We start from the raw sequence: 17,444 nt of genomic DNA on the forward strand, positions 1-17,444 counted from the left end.
AGCGTGAGCGGTCAGTCAGCGGTCAACCGCTACGTCAACAAGACGTAGGCGCGCGCAAACTGGTGACGCGCAGAATGGAGTTCGAAGCGAGCGGCGGTTTTCCGCCATTTAAGATAAACAATTGTGAATTATGGTTCGCGCAGATGGAAGCTGTTTTCCGGTCTAGGAAAGCGCTTACCGAGAGCAAAAAATTCGACGTGCTAGTTGGCGGACTGCGCGGAAAGGCACTCGCTGCGGTCGCGGATTTGATACTCGCGCCGGATTCCGAGTTGCCGTACACTACGATAAAGAAGCGGCTCCTCGACGCGTTCGCACCTTCGTTCGTAGAGCGGCTACGAAAGATGCAAGAGACGCCGATGGAGGGCAGGAAGCCGTCGGAGCTGCTCCGCCAGATGCGAACTTACGTCGGAAGCGCGATTCTGTCGGAGCTGGTCAGCGACACGTGGGTTCGGAAACTGCCCGAACGCGTACGCGCCAGCGTACTCAGCCTCCTGGTGACGCACGCGACAGTCAATGACGACGCCAGGCTGGAGATGGTAGCGAAGTTGGCCGACGCACTGCTCGCAGAGGGGATGGAGGATTCTCGCGAAAAATACGTCGATGCGGCAAGCAGTGGCGGACGGCGCGCACCGCAAAACAAGATGGCAGCTGAGCGACGCGCATGCGCAGACGCCGACGGAAACGACTTGTGCTGGTTCCACCGCACGCACGGAAGCGCAGCGAGACGATGCCGTCCCCCGTGCGCTTGGAACAAATCCCGAAGAGCGGCGGGAAACGACAGCGAGAGTCGTTAACGGCGGAAAACGACCTCGAAATATCTTGCCGCCTTATCGTCAGCGACAATCGATCGGGTGGACGATTCTTGATCGACACAGGCTCGGAAGTGTCGATTTATCCTCGCCGCGCAGCCGACGTCATCGAACCCACAAGATACGAGCTCTTCGCGGCCAATGGAGCCAAAATCAAGACATACGGCCAGCGAACTTTCAAATTAGACTTTGGGTTAGGAAGAGCGTTTGTATGGAAGTTCGTTGTGGCTGACGTTACTAGGCCCATCGTCGGGGCCGATTTTTTGTCGCATTTCCACCTCATCGTAGATTTGAAACGCGCGACACTCACTGATGGAGCCGCTCGCTCGACGACGAAAGGGAGATCCATTGGACGAAACGCTGCGGAGGAAGTCCATGTTGTTTCCGACCGGTCGCAGTTCCACGCGCTGCTCACCGAGTTCGCGGAAATAACCCGACCCGATGGACAGCCAAACGCTCGCGTTAAACACGATACCGTCCACTACATAACGACGGCACCTGGACCGCCGGTGACTGCTAAACCGCGACGCCTTGACACCAGGAAGATGCGGGAGGCGAAAACCGCTTTCGACAGGATGGTACGTGATGGCATTGCCCGGCCATCGAAGAGCAGCTGGGCGTCTCCCTTGCACCTCGTTCCCAAGAAAGACGGAGAATGGCGCCCGTGCGGAGACTATCGCGCGCGTAACGCACGCACGGTACCAGACCGTTACCCGGTGCCGCACATTCAAGACTTCGTAAGCCAGCTAAGTGGTAAAAGAATATTTTCGTCGATAGATCTGATGCGCGCGTATCACCAGATTCCGATGGCAGCCGAAGATGTGCAGAAGACGGCGATTATCACGCCGTTCGGGCTCTTCGAATTCCCTATGATGTCATTCGGACTTCGAAACGCGGCCCAGACTTTCCAGCGGTTCATCGATGGCGTTTTGCGAGGGCTCGATTATGCATACGCATACATAGATGACATTCTAGTCGCCTCGCAGGACGTCGAAGAACACCAGCGACATTTGCGCGAAGTGTTTACGCGATTGAAGGATCACGGAGTGCTGATCAACGCGTCCAAGTGTGTTTGCCGCTTCGGAAGTAACGTTTCTTGGCCATAGCGTATCCGCAGCCGGCACGCGACCAGTGACTGAAAAAGTGACGGCCATTAGCGAATTCCCAAAACTGCGAACAATCAGGCAATTGCGGGAATTTTTAGGCGTGGTGAATTTTTATCGGCGACACATACGTTAAGCCGCTGATTCGCAAGCGCCGCTGAACCAATTGCTGACCGGAGTAAAAAAAAATGACCAGACGCCGATCGAATGGAACTCGACCGCTGAAAGTGCGTTCGAGAACTGCAAACGCGCCGTCGCCGAGGCTACGTTACTCTCCCATCCGGACCCTAAGGCGAAACTAGCGCTATTCACCGATGCATCAGACGTAGCCGTGGGAGCAGTCCTCCAGCAAACTTCCATGAGGGGCTGGCAACCGTTAGCTTTCTTCTCTTCGGCCCAACGGAAATACAGTACGTACGACCGCGAACTATTGGCTATGTACGAAGCAGTGCGTTATTTTAGGCACATGGTCGAGGGGCGAAACTTTACAATCTTCACCGACCACCGCCCGCTGACGTTCGCCCTCGATCAGAAGGCTGACAAGTGCTCGCCGCGCCAATTCCGACACCTAGACTTCATAGGACAGTTTACGACTAATATACATTACGTGCCCGGTGAGGAAAACACGGTCGCAGATGCATTATCAAGAACGGAGGCTGTGACTGCTGCGATCAATTTTGACGACCTAGCCGCAGCTCAATCGACAGCGATTACCTTGGCACGTGTCGGGTGCAAGTATTTGGTGCAACGAGAGGCGCCCGTACATCACCGAGCAGTACCGGCGGTCAGTTTTCAACTCGGTACACGGATTAGCACATCCTGGGACGAACACAACTGTCAAGATGGTAACCGAACGCTACTTTTGGCCGGGCATGCGGAAACAGTGTCGTGACTGGGCTAGAAGCTGCATACCGTGCCAACGTTCTAAGGTAAACAGACACATACACGCATCCTTAGGAACCTTCGAGGCACCGACGAACCGCTTCGAGCATGTCCACGTGGACATAGTGGGACCGCTACCAATATCTGGGGATTTCAAGTACCTGCTCACATGCGTGGACCGCTTTACGAGATGGCCGGAAGCATTCCCCATCGCTGACATAACAGCAGAGACGGTTGCCAAGACTTTCTTCAGCGGTTGGGTGGCGAGATTTGGCGCGCCGGTAAGAATTACCACTGATCAAGGCCGGCAATTTGAGAGTTCACTTTTCAGGAAACTAAGGAGTCTGACGGGTGCTGCCCGCATTCGAACCACGGCATACCACCCAGCGGCGAACGGCATGGTGGAACGTTTTCACCGGCAACTGAAAGCAGCCATAACCTGCCACAACGGAGAAGAATGGACGGACATCCTGCCACTTGTCTTACTTTGGATCAGGGTGGCATGGAAAGACGACCTAGGAGCATCAACCGCTGAGTTAGTATACGGACAATCACTCTCGTTGCCAGGCGAGTTCGTATCAGCGGGCACTCGAGCTACGCCTAACGAACCGCAAGATTTCGTCGACAACTTACGTGTTAAGATGGCAGCTCTACGCCCTAAGAATCCTCGTCAGCATGGAAGCACACCAACGTTTGTTTTTAAGAACCTGGCATCAGCTAAGAGCGTGTTTGTCCGACGCGATGCAGCTGCAGCTTCGTTAAGCCCAACTTACGACGGACCTTACGAAGTGCTTTCCCGTACGGAAAGGGTCTTGATGCTAAAGATCAGGGATAAAAGTGTTGCAGTGTCAATAGATCGCGTCAAGCCTGCATTCATCCAACCTGAAGATACACAAGAAGGCTACGTGGGACACTACTTTTCCCCATCGAACGAGACTTCATTGACACCGCTGCAGCCGGAGATCAACTTTTTACCCCCGGAAACCGAGGATGAGCAAGCAACGCTACGCAGCCCGCCCCCCACGACATCAAGACCGACCAGGACTCTACGAATACCCGGCCACCTGCAGGATTTCATCTTGGGTTCGCCTTAATCGTGAACTGCTCACGGCTAGTTCACTGGAGGGGAGTACTGTAGCGGGGCGAGAGGGGGAGGCGAGCGACGGAGCGTGAGCGGTCAGTCAGCGGTCAACCGCTACGTCAACAAGACGTACGCACGTCCAAAGTCTCATTAAAGAGAATTACTTTTTTATATCGAAATTTATTTTTCATAATAATAAATAATATATATCTAAAAATAGTATTTCACTTGCGGCCCGCCGTTCATTTTGAATTCCTAATTTGGCCTTTCAACAAGTTTGCCCAGGCCTGTTCTAGTAGGTATAGATTTAAAATCATAAATCGTCGCTTCAATAAATAGAGCTCGTCGACTTTTGTCGAATATGCAGGATAAAAAATATAGTTTTTTAATCTAAATTGTATAACACCATTCTCTAGAATTAAAAGTATTACATTACTTCAATACACTGTCATTCGGTCAAGGTACATCCTTGAAAATAATTTACAATCATAATTACATGTTTAAGGTAAAGCTTTTTTTTATTTTTGCGAACATTATTTACGACACAAGAATTTAATTTCGACAAATTACCTAATGAAGCAACAAATTACTGATTCTTATAAGAAAATCACGATTTTTCAATATTTAAAATTTTATCAGGGGGGTACTATCATATTTGATAACACCCTTCTGGTGACCGTTTGCAGTTGTCGCTATTCGAATCTCTTCTAACCGCAGTTAGCACGCTTTTTTTATTATAGAAAATAACTTAGGGTGGTAAAAAACGAAAGTTGAAAAAAGTTTAAATTATGCTAAATATGAATTTATTAATAATAAATCACATATGTAAATTTTTAAGCTTTGTAAATATGAGCATTTATATTATTCTCTACTTATTGTAAAATAACTTTATTAATTTGATTTTACTTTTTAGGTTGGTAAAAATAAATATATATTTACTTATATAACATATATTATCTTTAAATCATCGATTATATGAAATATCGCCATTTGAAAAATATTACGTGTTATTTACGTTGTAATTATATTGCAACTGGCAATACTGTTTGACATTTGATATGTTGCTATCGAACAATAGTGATTTGGGATAATCTTCGCAATGAAGTCCGAAGAGTCAAATGTGGAATTTAAAGGTAATTGAGCGAATGAATCCTAAACTTTTTTCTAATATAAACTTATCTTTTACTATATATAATGCATCGCTTATTGACTAAGTGTAATGTCAATTAATTTATCATTGAAGTTGAACATTAATATCTTTCAGGGGTCGTGAACGCTTTGCTCGAGTCAATGTTGGATAAGAGCGAAGCTGTTAATTTAGCTTTGCAGAAATCGTTATGTAAAATTTCTAATACGACTGACGTAAACATTGTTTTATTGACTTGTTGCGAATTTTTAAAAAGCAAGAAGAAACTTCAGAGCGATCATGTCGGAAACGTTCTAAGGTTAGTTACTATGGCGTATATGCTAATTTAAAATTATTAATTAAAACATTACTTATAGCACAATGGAGCAGATTTGTTTGATAAAAGCGCCAATTTTAGAGGAGAGTACCATCGATTCTTTGATTGAGTTTGTGATAGCTGAAATGACGTCAAGTACTGATTACGTTCCGGCTGTGCAGATTTCGGCAGCTGGAATATTGGTGGCCTTAGGAAACGTCAATATTGAAAAGGTTTGTTATTTAATTAATTTTTTATGTCAAGTCTTGTTTTTTAATTTATTTTTTATGTTTATTAGGTCATCACACCAGTGATGGATATTTTGAAACCAAGTATAATACCACATTATACAATTCCTCATTCACTAGGAGCATTGGCAATCACAAATATCAATGGAGTGATTCCGTTTATAAAGATCATCTTAGCAAAAATGCTACCAACTCTTGGAATGATTAAATTAGATCCGCTAAGACAAGCTTTTGCTTATGGTATGATTATAAATTAAAATTATTAAGTGTGCATTTGATTTTTACGTTTTTTTAGTGGATATTCAAATCAAAAACTTTTACATCCTACTATATTTACACAATAATTTTGTGTTTTTGCGATAAAGATATGATTAATTGATCCATATGTGGAATTACACACTGATTTTAACTAGTTAGTTTTTCCTTATAATGGTTATTTTATTTTATCAATACTTTTGTCATTTGCCCCTCCTTGAATTTGGTTAAAAAAATGCATGTAATTCTACAGCGACAACACGATTTTATTGCTTTTGACGTGGATGTTTTACTTCTGAAAAGGGATAATTGTTTTTTACGCTCTCCTATTGATCAAAATTCGGTTTAGATATGTAATATTGCTATAAAAAGTCTTAATATGAAAGCTAGATAATCGAGCGTTTCCACTGCGACGGCGACGCCACGATTTTATTGCTTTTGATATGGATTCTAATCAGGGACCTGTTTGAATTTGGCTAGAAAAATGCATCATTTATATTGAAATATTACGAGTCTTAATGAAATGGAAATATTAAAAAACGACCACTGACTGGCAAATTTCTTCCCCCCCTACCCCTGGAAAAAAATGAAATGATGTCCTTGAAAATAAGTATTAGACTCATGATTGTGATTATAATTTTTTAAATATTTACAAATGGGACAATATATTTATTATTGTTTAGACGAGTACAATACATTGTTTAGTGGTGACAAATGGTTATAGAAGTTTTGACCAAAGTGATTTATGGTCTGTGGTGGTCATTGTTTATGTCCGGCTTTTGGGTAATTCTTACAAAAAATAGTAGATATAAGTCAGAAAATATTTTGAGTATCTTATCAAACTAAGTCAAGTGTGAAGAAAATTAAAAAAAAATTACGAAATCTGAAACTCATGTATTTAATTGGAACACAATGATAAATATGATAATTTTACATATAAATCTATTGATCTTATCTTTCTAGCAATGATTTTATTTCAAAAATATATAAAATAATAATATAAATATTTTATTTTCAGCTTTAGGCAATTTTTCGATTGCTTTCATCGATTACAACAGCAATAATAAAGACTCGGAAGTAAAACTCGATTCTTTATCTACAGAATTTTCGATTTGTTATGACGTCCTATTCCATTATTGGCTCCACTCGAACGAACCATCCGTCACAATCAACGTATTGCAAGCTTTGGGACCGATGATCAATTTAATTACAGTTGAGAAACATACCGAACTAATGCCAAAGTTGATATCGACTATTCTATCTTTATATAAAAGACTCAATCTTGATTCTTTCTACGTGACGCAAGCTTTATCGTACATTTTAACTAAATCTATACAAGTTCCTAATTTGCTCACGTCGGCAATGGTAGAAACGATCAGTTCTAACCTATTTATGCACATTCAAACACTACCGGATTACGATCAATCGCCAAAGATAAAAAATCATTTCGAAACTTTAAGATGCTACGATATTTTAGTATCAAGTTTTTCTAACTGTACACTCGAGTTCCTCTATTATCGTTCTAAGATACATAATGACGAAGATAAAATGAAGGTTATTGTCATTTTGACGCATCTACTCGTATCGTCCGAGAAAGAAGTAGCGCCGAATTTTATCACATTCTTGAAAGAAATGATCAAGAGTGATACCAGTATCAAGATGAAAAGGATTATATTGAAAGCTACGGTTGCTTTGGCTTATAAACAAAACCTATTAGAAGCCGACAATAGCGTGTTGATCGATTTCATAATGAAGATCATTTGTAGTTCTGGTGAAAATCTGACGCAAACGAGCGACAATAAAGAAATGAACGATCTATACAACGATTACGAAAGTTCTTTATATTTATTATCGTCTACAGTTACGAATATTAAGCCGATACTTTGGCCGTTGCTCTTGAAATATCTGATGAGCAGTAAAGATAATCATTCGACGGCGATCATCATTAAATGTTTGATTCAGTTATTGCAGCCGGATGAAACTGAAGATGGAAAGATTTTAGATATCAAAGTAGAAAAGCCCACCAATGAGTCTATCTTTGTTAGGTGTTTGTCGCTATTGAATCGGTCTTATGATAATAAAATGTTTAATGGACTATTGGCATTTTTGTCGAAGTACTGTGGAAATATCCATAAAGACTTGGCCATCTCTTGGGAGTTGGATTTGAGACATTTGTTTACATATTTGGGGACAAATGGGTTTAAAAATACTGTATGGGAATCGATGGTTTTAGATCTGTTCCGATCCGCTTTGTTTTTAGTCAATGATAACTATTGGATACAGAAGGTTTCGCATGAGATCTTAGAACAGATACATCAGAACGAACATAATATAGCACAGAAGGGGATTCTATATAAATTCTTGGCTATTTTGCTTTGTAATATGATTGATGTTGAAAACGTAGATCAAAGATTGGACGTGTTCTTTAATGCTTTACCGAATAGTGTAGAAGGAGAGAAGAGCTATTTAGCTCAAGCTCTAGGCATTGCTTCGATCAAGCATGGATTTAAAATAATCGAAAAATTAGATGAGCTATGTAAAGCTATAGATTTAAAGCAATCGAGTAGGTTTTTGAAGTTCAGCTTTATAAAAAGTCATAAACATGAGATGACTATGAATAATACGAAGCACATTCTCACGCTATGTTATGGAGAAGTAGCTAAAGAGCTATTGGATGTTAATGTATTAGAAAAACTAGTGAGGACGTACATGGAAGGCTGTGGAACATCAATCCACTGGATTATTAATATATTGCAGAACAAATCTTCTACTGTTCAGATTATAAATTCTGCGTTGACGTCATTATATTTCATTGCAAAGGCAATTAATTCAATTTCGCACAATAATCTGATCTTACAGGAGCGTTGGCAATTGTTGAATTTAGTATTGGATCAAATATCCGAAGAAGAATTTGATCCGAATAATTTTGAAGCATTTCCTGCCGTCATCAAAGCTTTATCTTCATTGATATTGTTACAGAAGTATCTGAATCCAGAAGAGAGGAACGTAGTCTTAAAGATACTTTGCTCAAAAGTGTTCCATTCTATATTAGTCTTGAGCACTAAAATAGCTACTGATAAAGAATTAGAGTATTGCAAATCTTATAATCTGATAGAGAACATTAAAATATCTTTCAATTCGCTCCTCAATGATTTTATGGTGCAATCGACTTGCCCTAGCACATTGGATGATATATTAAGCATCTTAGATCAATGGTTGATCGATGAAAACGTTTATATAAGATACGCTGCTATCATTGCTACTCAATCAACTTTAGATTCGTTCATAAAAAACATTAAGCTCACCTATGAAAATCCTAGTAGATTTAGCCAAAGCGGACAGTTAATTGGTCGATTAGTTCCTAGATGCACGGACGAGAGTACGGCAGTTAGGAAAATAGCCGTAGACTCTATCAAAATAGTCATTCAAATAATAGATCTTTATGAAGGTCACATAATCGAGCCGGAGTACGAGAAGCTAATGTCAGATTTGAAAGATCAAATGGACACATCAGATGATAAGATATTGACCAAAGTGCTTGATAATGTTGCGAACATAATCGGCGATAAGGTGCAGCATCATCAAATCATAATCTTGACTGAAAATCTGTTGGACGGTATGCAAATGCAAGATTCGTCCGACTTAGCGTGTAATGTGGTGCTGAATAATATCTTCAAGAACAAAGGAAACGATTTGTATCAAAACGTCGAAGATGTAATGAAGAGTATATTGACAACGTTGCCCAGATTGAAGATGAAAGGAAAGGTTGCACTTCTGAACACGATGCTGACGTTCACCCAGCATCACCCAAAATCGGTTGTGGCTTTTCTGCTGATGCAGCCTTTGCCATATGATAAGTGAGTAATATAATTTTTTTTAAATGCACATATGCTTTGTAACTAAACTATAAAGAAAAACATAGTACCATTGTAAATAAGCCATTTAATAAATAAGAAACATACTACAGTGAAATCTCTTTGTAACGAATACCGAAGTAATGAAATTCCTAGTATAACGAATCTTCAACTTGTCCCCGAAAAACTTTCATATAAAATGTTTTCATTGTAATGAAGACTGATCTCAGTATAACGAAATATTTTGATCCGAATTTAAGAATGATATTACAACTTGACACAATATTTCTCCAAAGTCAGTTCGTCCTTGACCTGGCGTGTGGCTGATGTGTTCACAAGCGACATTCAAGGTGTTTCGCTGACCCTCAAACTTTTTATGAAACATTTTTTTGACAAATTTTATTGTGTTCATTACAGTATCCTTAAATGGACAAAAAATTATCCTATTCTTGTAAGAGGTTATTTTGATGCTGTTGTAATATGATAATTAAAAATGAAATCAAAATATGTCATCTTCCTTAGATTTAATATAATTTTAAGTGTAACGAAATATTTTCGTTATACTGAAAATTCACTGATTATTTTATATTTAAAATGAGATTTTTTTATGTATTATGTTTTTTTTAGTTGTGTAAACGAATGCTGGAGCACTCTAGCTCAAGATTCATCACTTTCGTTATTGATCTTCGACACCTTCCTTAACATTTTAAGTGAAGAAGAAGTCTTCGAAGAATCGTTGAAATATGAGAGCGCTAAAATTGTCTCCGTCAAATATTTAGCTGTAAGATTTCATTTAAATCTAATACTCTTTTACTTATTATCGTAATTAATTTTCCATGTTTCTACAATTAGGTCATCAGCGCCATGAGCGAAATGCTGAGTCATCCGGACATGAAGTCTATATGCGAAGACAAGTTTGCCGAACTATTCTCAATGCTATACACCACTTTAGCGTGCTTCGTCGGAGCGTCATCTCCCGCACACTCTCTAAGCTCTGATAAGAGAACCGAAAAGTTTGGATTCATACCAAACAGCCAAAGTGTGAAGATGTCTCCAGCCAAGATAGCTGTAGACGCCTTGAAAGCTCTTCTCGTGAACGTCAACTGTCCTAAGGTAGATTTAGATTCATTCAATCTGTTATATTGATCATCAATAATGTATTATATATTTATATAATAGCTTATAGATGTTGTACTGACGTGTAATGAATTAGAATCTGCGTCATTTTTGAGCAACTTCTTTGAGATTGTCGGCATAATGGTGAAGCTGTTTTGTGAAGAGTATCCGTATCTTCTCTTGAAGCTCATCGCATCGCTGAATATCTTTTCGCGTGCTGCTTTAATATCGCAGAGGATTGCCGTCATTACATTCTTCAACCATTTGGTGTCTTTCAGGTAATTGATAAATTGTTTTAAAGTTTTCCATATCTTCGACCATCCGATTTGTTGTCCTAAGATATTTTTTTCTGGAGCTCCTGTCAAGAAAAGATTGCTTAGTTCTTGTAAAATCCAACTTTTTAAATCCTTCATTTTTGTTTGGATTAGATGTTCGACTTTTTAGTCATTTTCTTTTGTTTACTTTCACTGTTTGCCATTCTAGGTTATTGATATCCATTTTTTTGCGATAGGCGCAATGCACTCGGTCGACCGTGATAACGATAATTTTTTTGTAAACGCGCACTCATTAATTATACTTGGACTTTGGATTTGCGTTTGCTATTCCAGCGACCGTTTCGATAAAAAATCGATTTGTAACTCCAAAAAACAACTCGCGGGAGCACAAACAAAAAACAGATACAATGGACTCGAAGAAGACAATGGAACAAATATTAAAACTTGTATCTGAGATAAATTAAAACCACCAAAGTCAAAGATATTAAATCCTTAATAGCGTTATTAAACTCGTTAACTATTGAATGTACAGTCAAGACAACTAACAACAAAGAGGTTAAAATTCAACTAAAAACTGGCGATAAATACAGCATAACCATTAATGCCTTAACCCTTTAGCGCGCAAATTAAAAAAAAGAAAGAAAGACAGAATTTTATTCGCACCAAAATAAACACGAGAGAAACTATAGAGTAGTATTAAAAAATCTACACTCATCGTCCGACCGAGAATCCTTATAGGAAGAACTAAAAGATAAAAGACATTGTAAGAAATATCTCCAACATTTTAAAAAAAAAACTATCACTGTTTTACATTGAGCTGGAACCAAAACATAATAATAAAGATATATATATATATATATATACGATGAAGCTCCACACGTTAAAAACGAAATACCAAACATTTTTGGCATTGTAATTCCCTCCAGCAATAAATGTATTTCCCAGTTTACTGAAAAAGCATTTTTAGTTTTCTTTTTTAATATTGTACTTTGGGGGACAATACACGGCGGAAAGCGTTAATGCTGAGCAACGATCTTGAATTTTAACGTTAGTCGCTTGAAGGTATTCTTCTTCGTAATGTTGAATATTGTTTTTTATTATTACTGCTATACCTCCGTGTGCAGTTCTGTCTTGGTATCACGAGGAATAAACGCAGTATCTAGGTATTTCGAAGTAAGCTTTTTCTGTAAAATGAGTTTCGGAGACCAGCAAAACGTCTATTTTGTGTTGTTCGAAAAAAATATTTCTTTTGTGTGTTGCGATAGACCGTTGGCATTCCATATGGAAATATGTAGTAAGACGATAATTTTGAAATTTTAGAAATAACTACTGTTAGTAGGTAGAGCAGAGGTAGTTAATGTTGCATTAGCTTTTTCATCATTTTTTTATTTCAGATAAGTCATTATTTTCTTCTAAAATTTTGGTCAGTTGCGTAGCATCATTTCTAACATTCTGTGTATAATTTGTACAGAGAAAATTTTGAACAAATTATCGAATTGAACATTTCCTTGAAAAGCAATAATGAAGTAGATCAAGCAGTCCAACACTTAATAAAGACAATTCAAACAGCAGCTTGGAAAGCTACGCTCAATCTTAATACAAATAAAATAATAGAAAATTACCCTGTAATATTAACAAAAAAAATAACAGAAAAATTTAAGCTAAGGAAAAAGTGGCAACAATGAAGATTACCAAGCGACAAAAAATTCAATAAAGCCGTTAAAAAACTCGAGGCTTTATTAGACAACTTAACAAATGATTCAATTCAAAATTACTTGAAGAACTTGTCGACCTCAAAAAGCAACGACTACACATTGCAGAAAGCTACGAAGAAGCTAAAGCAACCCATAATATATTTGTCGCCAATTAGAAACGAAAACAATAAATAAGACAGAAAACAGATAGTAAATAAATAAATAAAAAATCCTTTATATGCATACTCATTTATTTGTATGTTTGCAGATTGGCTTATAACCATATTTTTTTATTAACAGATGCATCGATAATCTAGTGATGCTCGACACTGTTGTGGCAACTCTGAATGCTGGATGGAGAGACACAGCGCTAGAGATCAGAGCTATAAGTCTCTCGGGCTTGAGTAACGTAAAATGTCTTAAAAGGGAGCAACAAGAACAATTGATGCAATCTGTCATATCGTCTATGTATCACGGATTAGACGACTATCAGGGAAGGTAAAAATGATTGGAATAATATTAACTTTCTTATTTTAATTGATTAATTAATATTGTTACAGTGTACCAAGAACTAACGTTCCATTAGTGGCAATTATAAGTCTTACGGAATTTTTGGTGCTCGATTTGATCGACGATAAATTAATTGATTCGTTTACGCCCATCGCTTTAAGAATTAAGGCTTTTATGAACACAGAGAATCCTGTTTTAAGAGAAGCGTCTATTAGACTGTTCGGAGAGATCATCTTAAAGCAAAAGTCTGATTCTCTTAGCGAGCAAGCTTTCGTGCTGCTTCCGTGCTTCTTGCTGCATCTAGCCGACGATGATGAGAACGTCATAAAAGTAATAATTATATTTTTTATATATGATATATCAGAAGCTTATTGTGTTATTGCTTTTAAGGCTTGCAAGCAAACTTTGAAGAAAATTTCGCCAACTTTCAACGCCGTAAACTCGAATGCTATGATACAGAATCATTTGATTGATACGGCAAAGTTACACATCAGCGATTTCTTGACGGATTTGATCAAATGCATTTCGACGGAGTTGCCTCAGAACGTGCCGCAATTGATAGAGAGCACTTCTAACTATTTGAATAGTCCGTGGGATACTATTAGGGCGAAAGCTGCTCTTATGATCGGTAAATTATTCAAATTAATAATGTTTCGGATTGTACTATTGATTGATTTATATTTTATTTTAGGATTGTTCTTTACAAACTATGATTTGGAATCGACGGCCGAAGGCGAGTATGACAAGAGTAAAAAACTAATGACGTCTCGTATGCTGCAACTGTTAAAAGATAAAAATTCTGCTGTTAGAATATCCGCAGCATCTGCAATCAGCGGCCTTTATCAAACAGTTTAAATGTGTTTTTATAGTACATAAAGTGGGATACCCAATAGTTTCCAGACGTATTTTTAAAATATATTTAAAGTAACTTTGGAATATTGTTTTTACTTCTTTCAGGCTGTTGTGATTCTTGTTGTATCGTATTAACGATTGCTTCAGTGCTCAATGACATTGGAACACGTAACATTTTATTTTTTCGCTAAAAGTCTTATTACAGGAATCAATCACTATTGGGATTCTGGAAACTTGGATATCCCCTTGTACATGTTAAATGTTGAGATTTTTATCTATGTGTTAGGAATATACAATTTGTTACAATGCTATAGTGCCAAGTTCAATAAATTTTCTTTCATGTTTGGATATTAATTGAATTAATTTATCTGATTTCATAAAAAAAATTGAAATTAATTGAAATACATTCCAATTTTTATATAATAGTGCAATTCTGAGCCATTTTTTTATAATCTACATTAGATATTATAATTTTATATGTTTATATATACAAAATCATTTTAATTTAAAAACAGATATTCAATATGAACATGGTAAAGGTTTTTTTATTATAATGCCGTCTTAATGTATATGTATCAATGTTCAATGCAAATTTATGTTTCAAATATATTTTTATATATATATATAAGCACAAAACAGCCTAAGTACTAGTCAAATAAAAGACTCAAATATGTTTGAATATAATGGATTTATATATTGTTAAAAATATATTCATATGTATTATATGGGAAAATAGCTATTAAAAGTTATTATTTTAATAATAATAAAAAAACTATTATATATATTATTTTCACTGTTTACACAATAATATATTTACATATGTATTTAAAAGATAATCATTATTATACATTTTTATTGACTTTCCTTCCACATACATGCCCATTTATTGGTAACAGATATTCTTAATAAATTATAGCGATACAATGCCAACGGTATTTTTGAATTTACGTTTATGAATATGTTTTTAACACTTTTTGTGTGTACATATATGTATGTATATTTTTTAGACCCCAAGGCAAGAATAAGTTGAAAAGTGACAAGCGTTTTTATGCCAATGATCCGTAGTGATATTGAAAATATTCAACAACTATGCTTCAATAATTCATCAAAATGTTTCCATATCAAATTTTGCTTTCCGTACTTAATTGTATAGCCAATCTCGATGATTCGGGCTAGAAATATATTATTATTGTCTGATAAACATTCTTGTTGGTTTGAAATCAGTAAGATTTGAGGGTTCTAATTATAGTAATGTACCCCAATTCCTAGCATTTCACACACTATGTTCCGCGGAACATTTGTGTTCCGTGTAAAGTAAATAAGGTTCCGTGAAAAATATTATCCCGGAATGGTTTTAAATGCAGCAAAAGCATGTTCGACTTGACAATTATATCACAGAACACACTTTATTACATACTGGAGTAACATTTCGGAGGAAAAGCACTATTGCAGCTTTTTATACTTCGTAGTAAAAAAATATTGTTAAAAACAAATTCTTGTGTATCTGACAGATATTTTTACAAAGTACAATGAAAAGTATATTAGAATTTTTAATTCATTAGATAAAATTGAAAAATACAATTCTGAATTTCTGAAGTTGATCAGAATAAGTTTGTTTTTTTGCTTTGAATGAATGCCATATTAAAATAAATTCTAAAGCAGATGAAGTTTTCATGTACTTTTATAATACTTTGAAGGCTTACAAAAATCATTTTGCAATGGTTAAAAATAACTCGCAGTATTTTTATGAAAGGCATTCATCACATAACCTCAATTTTTCCGATAAAAAAAGGATTAGATGTAAATAGTTCTACATTTTACCTAATTCTATCACTGATCCATAAGATGAAAGTCATTTTCGTTATTAAAAAACAAGAAGATTTTAATACCATTTTTACATATAGAGGGTTTATTTTGATTTATTTAATAATGAATATTATCATTTTGGTGTCTTCATATATTCTTGCCCATCCATAATACAACAAAAAATTATATAAGGAACTAAGGAAGAAATCAATAAAAAATAGTTATTGTTTTAAATGTTTTATATATACCCTTGTATGTATATAAACAAATAAACATGATAAAAATATACATAAAAAAATACAACTTTTTATTTGTGTGTTTGATATTGATTTAAAAAAATATTTATATGTAAAAATATATTATGTACCAACGAGGCAATAAAACAATAATTGTGCCTTTATATAAATAAATAAAATTGTCTTATATGTTTTGTTTCTTTCATTTTTATTTTTTAATCACCAAAACAAGCCTCACAAAACGACTCAATAATTTTAAATAATCACACAATCCAAAGCCAAAAAATTTTGAACTCAAAACATACCAACGACAACAAATAAGTATCAAAATTACACCTGACTATAATTCACTATATAAAAAATATAATCACACGAATTTTTAATAACATAACAAGTACATGAAAAAAAGGAACTGTTTTTTGTTGCCGTTGATGCAAGCTATATTTACAAGTGTAATTATTTTATGACAAAAAATTATTACTTTTCAAAGAAAAAAATATATTAACTCAATCATATTTACATAAGCACATACATACAATATATAGTGTAAAAAAATATTTTCAATTCTTTTATAATTACATTTTTAGTAAGCCATGTTAGAATTTCTAATACACGGAATCACAGACAAAAAGTACAATAATAATAATAATCAATCTTCATATACATATATCCTATATTTACGCTACTCGGCGCGCCATTTACGCATCACAATGTATCAATTTGCATCACTAAACGAAGAGATAAAACCGAGAAGCGTCAGTCGTCTATTCTTACATTATATGAAGAAATACAAACATGAACAAAACATACAAGACGATTCACAAAAGTGAACATAGCCTTCGAAATATGAATATGTATGTAAGCATTTGTTCGAAATTCACTTATGCGAATAATTGCTTTTTTTTATTAAACATTTATATAAAAAATATTATTTCAAAACATTACTATATCTATGAATCTAACGATGAGTTTTTATGTTAGACGTAATTCGTATAACTTATGTTAAGTGATTTCTATAAAAAAATATAATATTATTATGGCTTTCTAAACCCAAATTAGATAAAACAATAATTTATAATCAATTCTGACGACGCAGATAACGTTGAATAATCAATAATTTATATGTAATGTCAAAATTTTGATTAAATTTATTTAATACTAGCAAATTTTCTCTCTAATTCGATTAAATAACTCGTTGCAAGCATTTTGAGATCTTCTTTAAATTATGAATTAGAGAAATTCTGCTGTAATAGACATTTAATATAAATTAACATTAATTAG

At 36.2% G+C, this 17,444-nt stretch overlaps 2 protein-coding genes across 2 annotated transcripts; both read left to right on the plus strand.

Annotated features, from left to right (window-relative positions):
- The first annotated feature begins 74 nt into the window (after positions 1–74).
- LOC148229268 (uncharacterized) lies at positions 75–3,888 on the plus strand. Its single transcript, XM_088196820.1, has 4 exons — positions 75–739; positions 838–1,895; positions 2,065–2,696; positions 2,953–3,888. The coding sequence occupies exons 1-4, from the start codon at positions 75–77 to the stop codon at positions 3,886–3,888; spliced, it is 3,291 nt and encodes a 1,096-aa protein (XP_088052946.1).
- A 963-nt stretch (positions 3,889–4,851) lies between these two features.
- Positions 4,852–14,894, plus strand: c11.1 (maestro heat like repeat family protein c11.1). The gene is made up of 12 exons (XM_088196490.1): positions 4,852–5,008; positions 5,140–5,320; positions 5,379–5,550; positions 5,616–5,805; positions 6,839–9,677; positions 10,302–10,455; positions 10,527–10,787; positions 10,854–11,068; positions 13,060–13,257; positions 13,320–13,599; positions 13,660–13,897; positions 13,961–14,894. Exons 1-12 carry the CDS (start codon positions 4,975–4,977, stop codon positions 14,122–14,124), a joined length of 4,926 nt encoding a protein of 1,641 aa, XP_088052616.1. The 5' UTR covers positions 4,852–4,974; the 3' UTR covers positions 14,125–14,894.
- The last annotated feature ends 2,550 nt before the right edge of the window (positions 14,895–17,444 follow it).

Source organism: Plectrocnemia conspersa, unplaced genomic scaffold (genome assembly GCF_051122295.1).
Source record: "Plectrocnemia conspersa isolate PC_06_02 unplaced genomic scaffold, ASM5112229v1 ptg000011l, whole genome shotgun sequence".
Taxonomy (NCBI): domain Eukaryota; kingdom Metazoa; phylum Arthropoda; class Insecta; order Trichoptera; family Polycentropodidae; genus Plectrocnemia; species Plectrocnemia conspersa.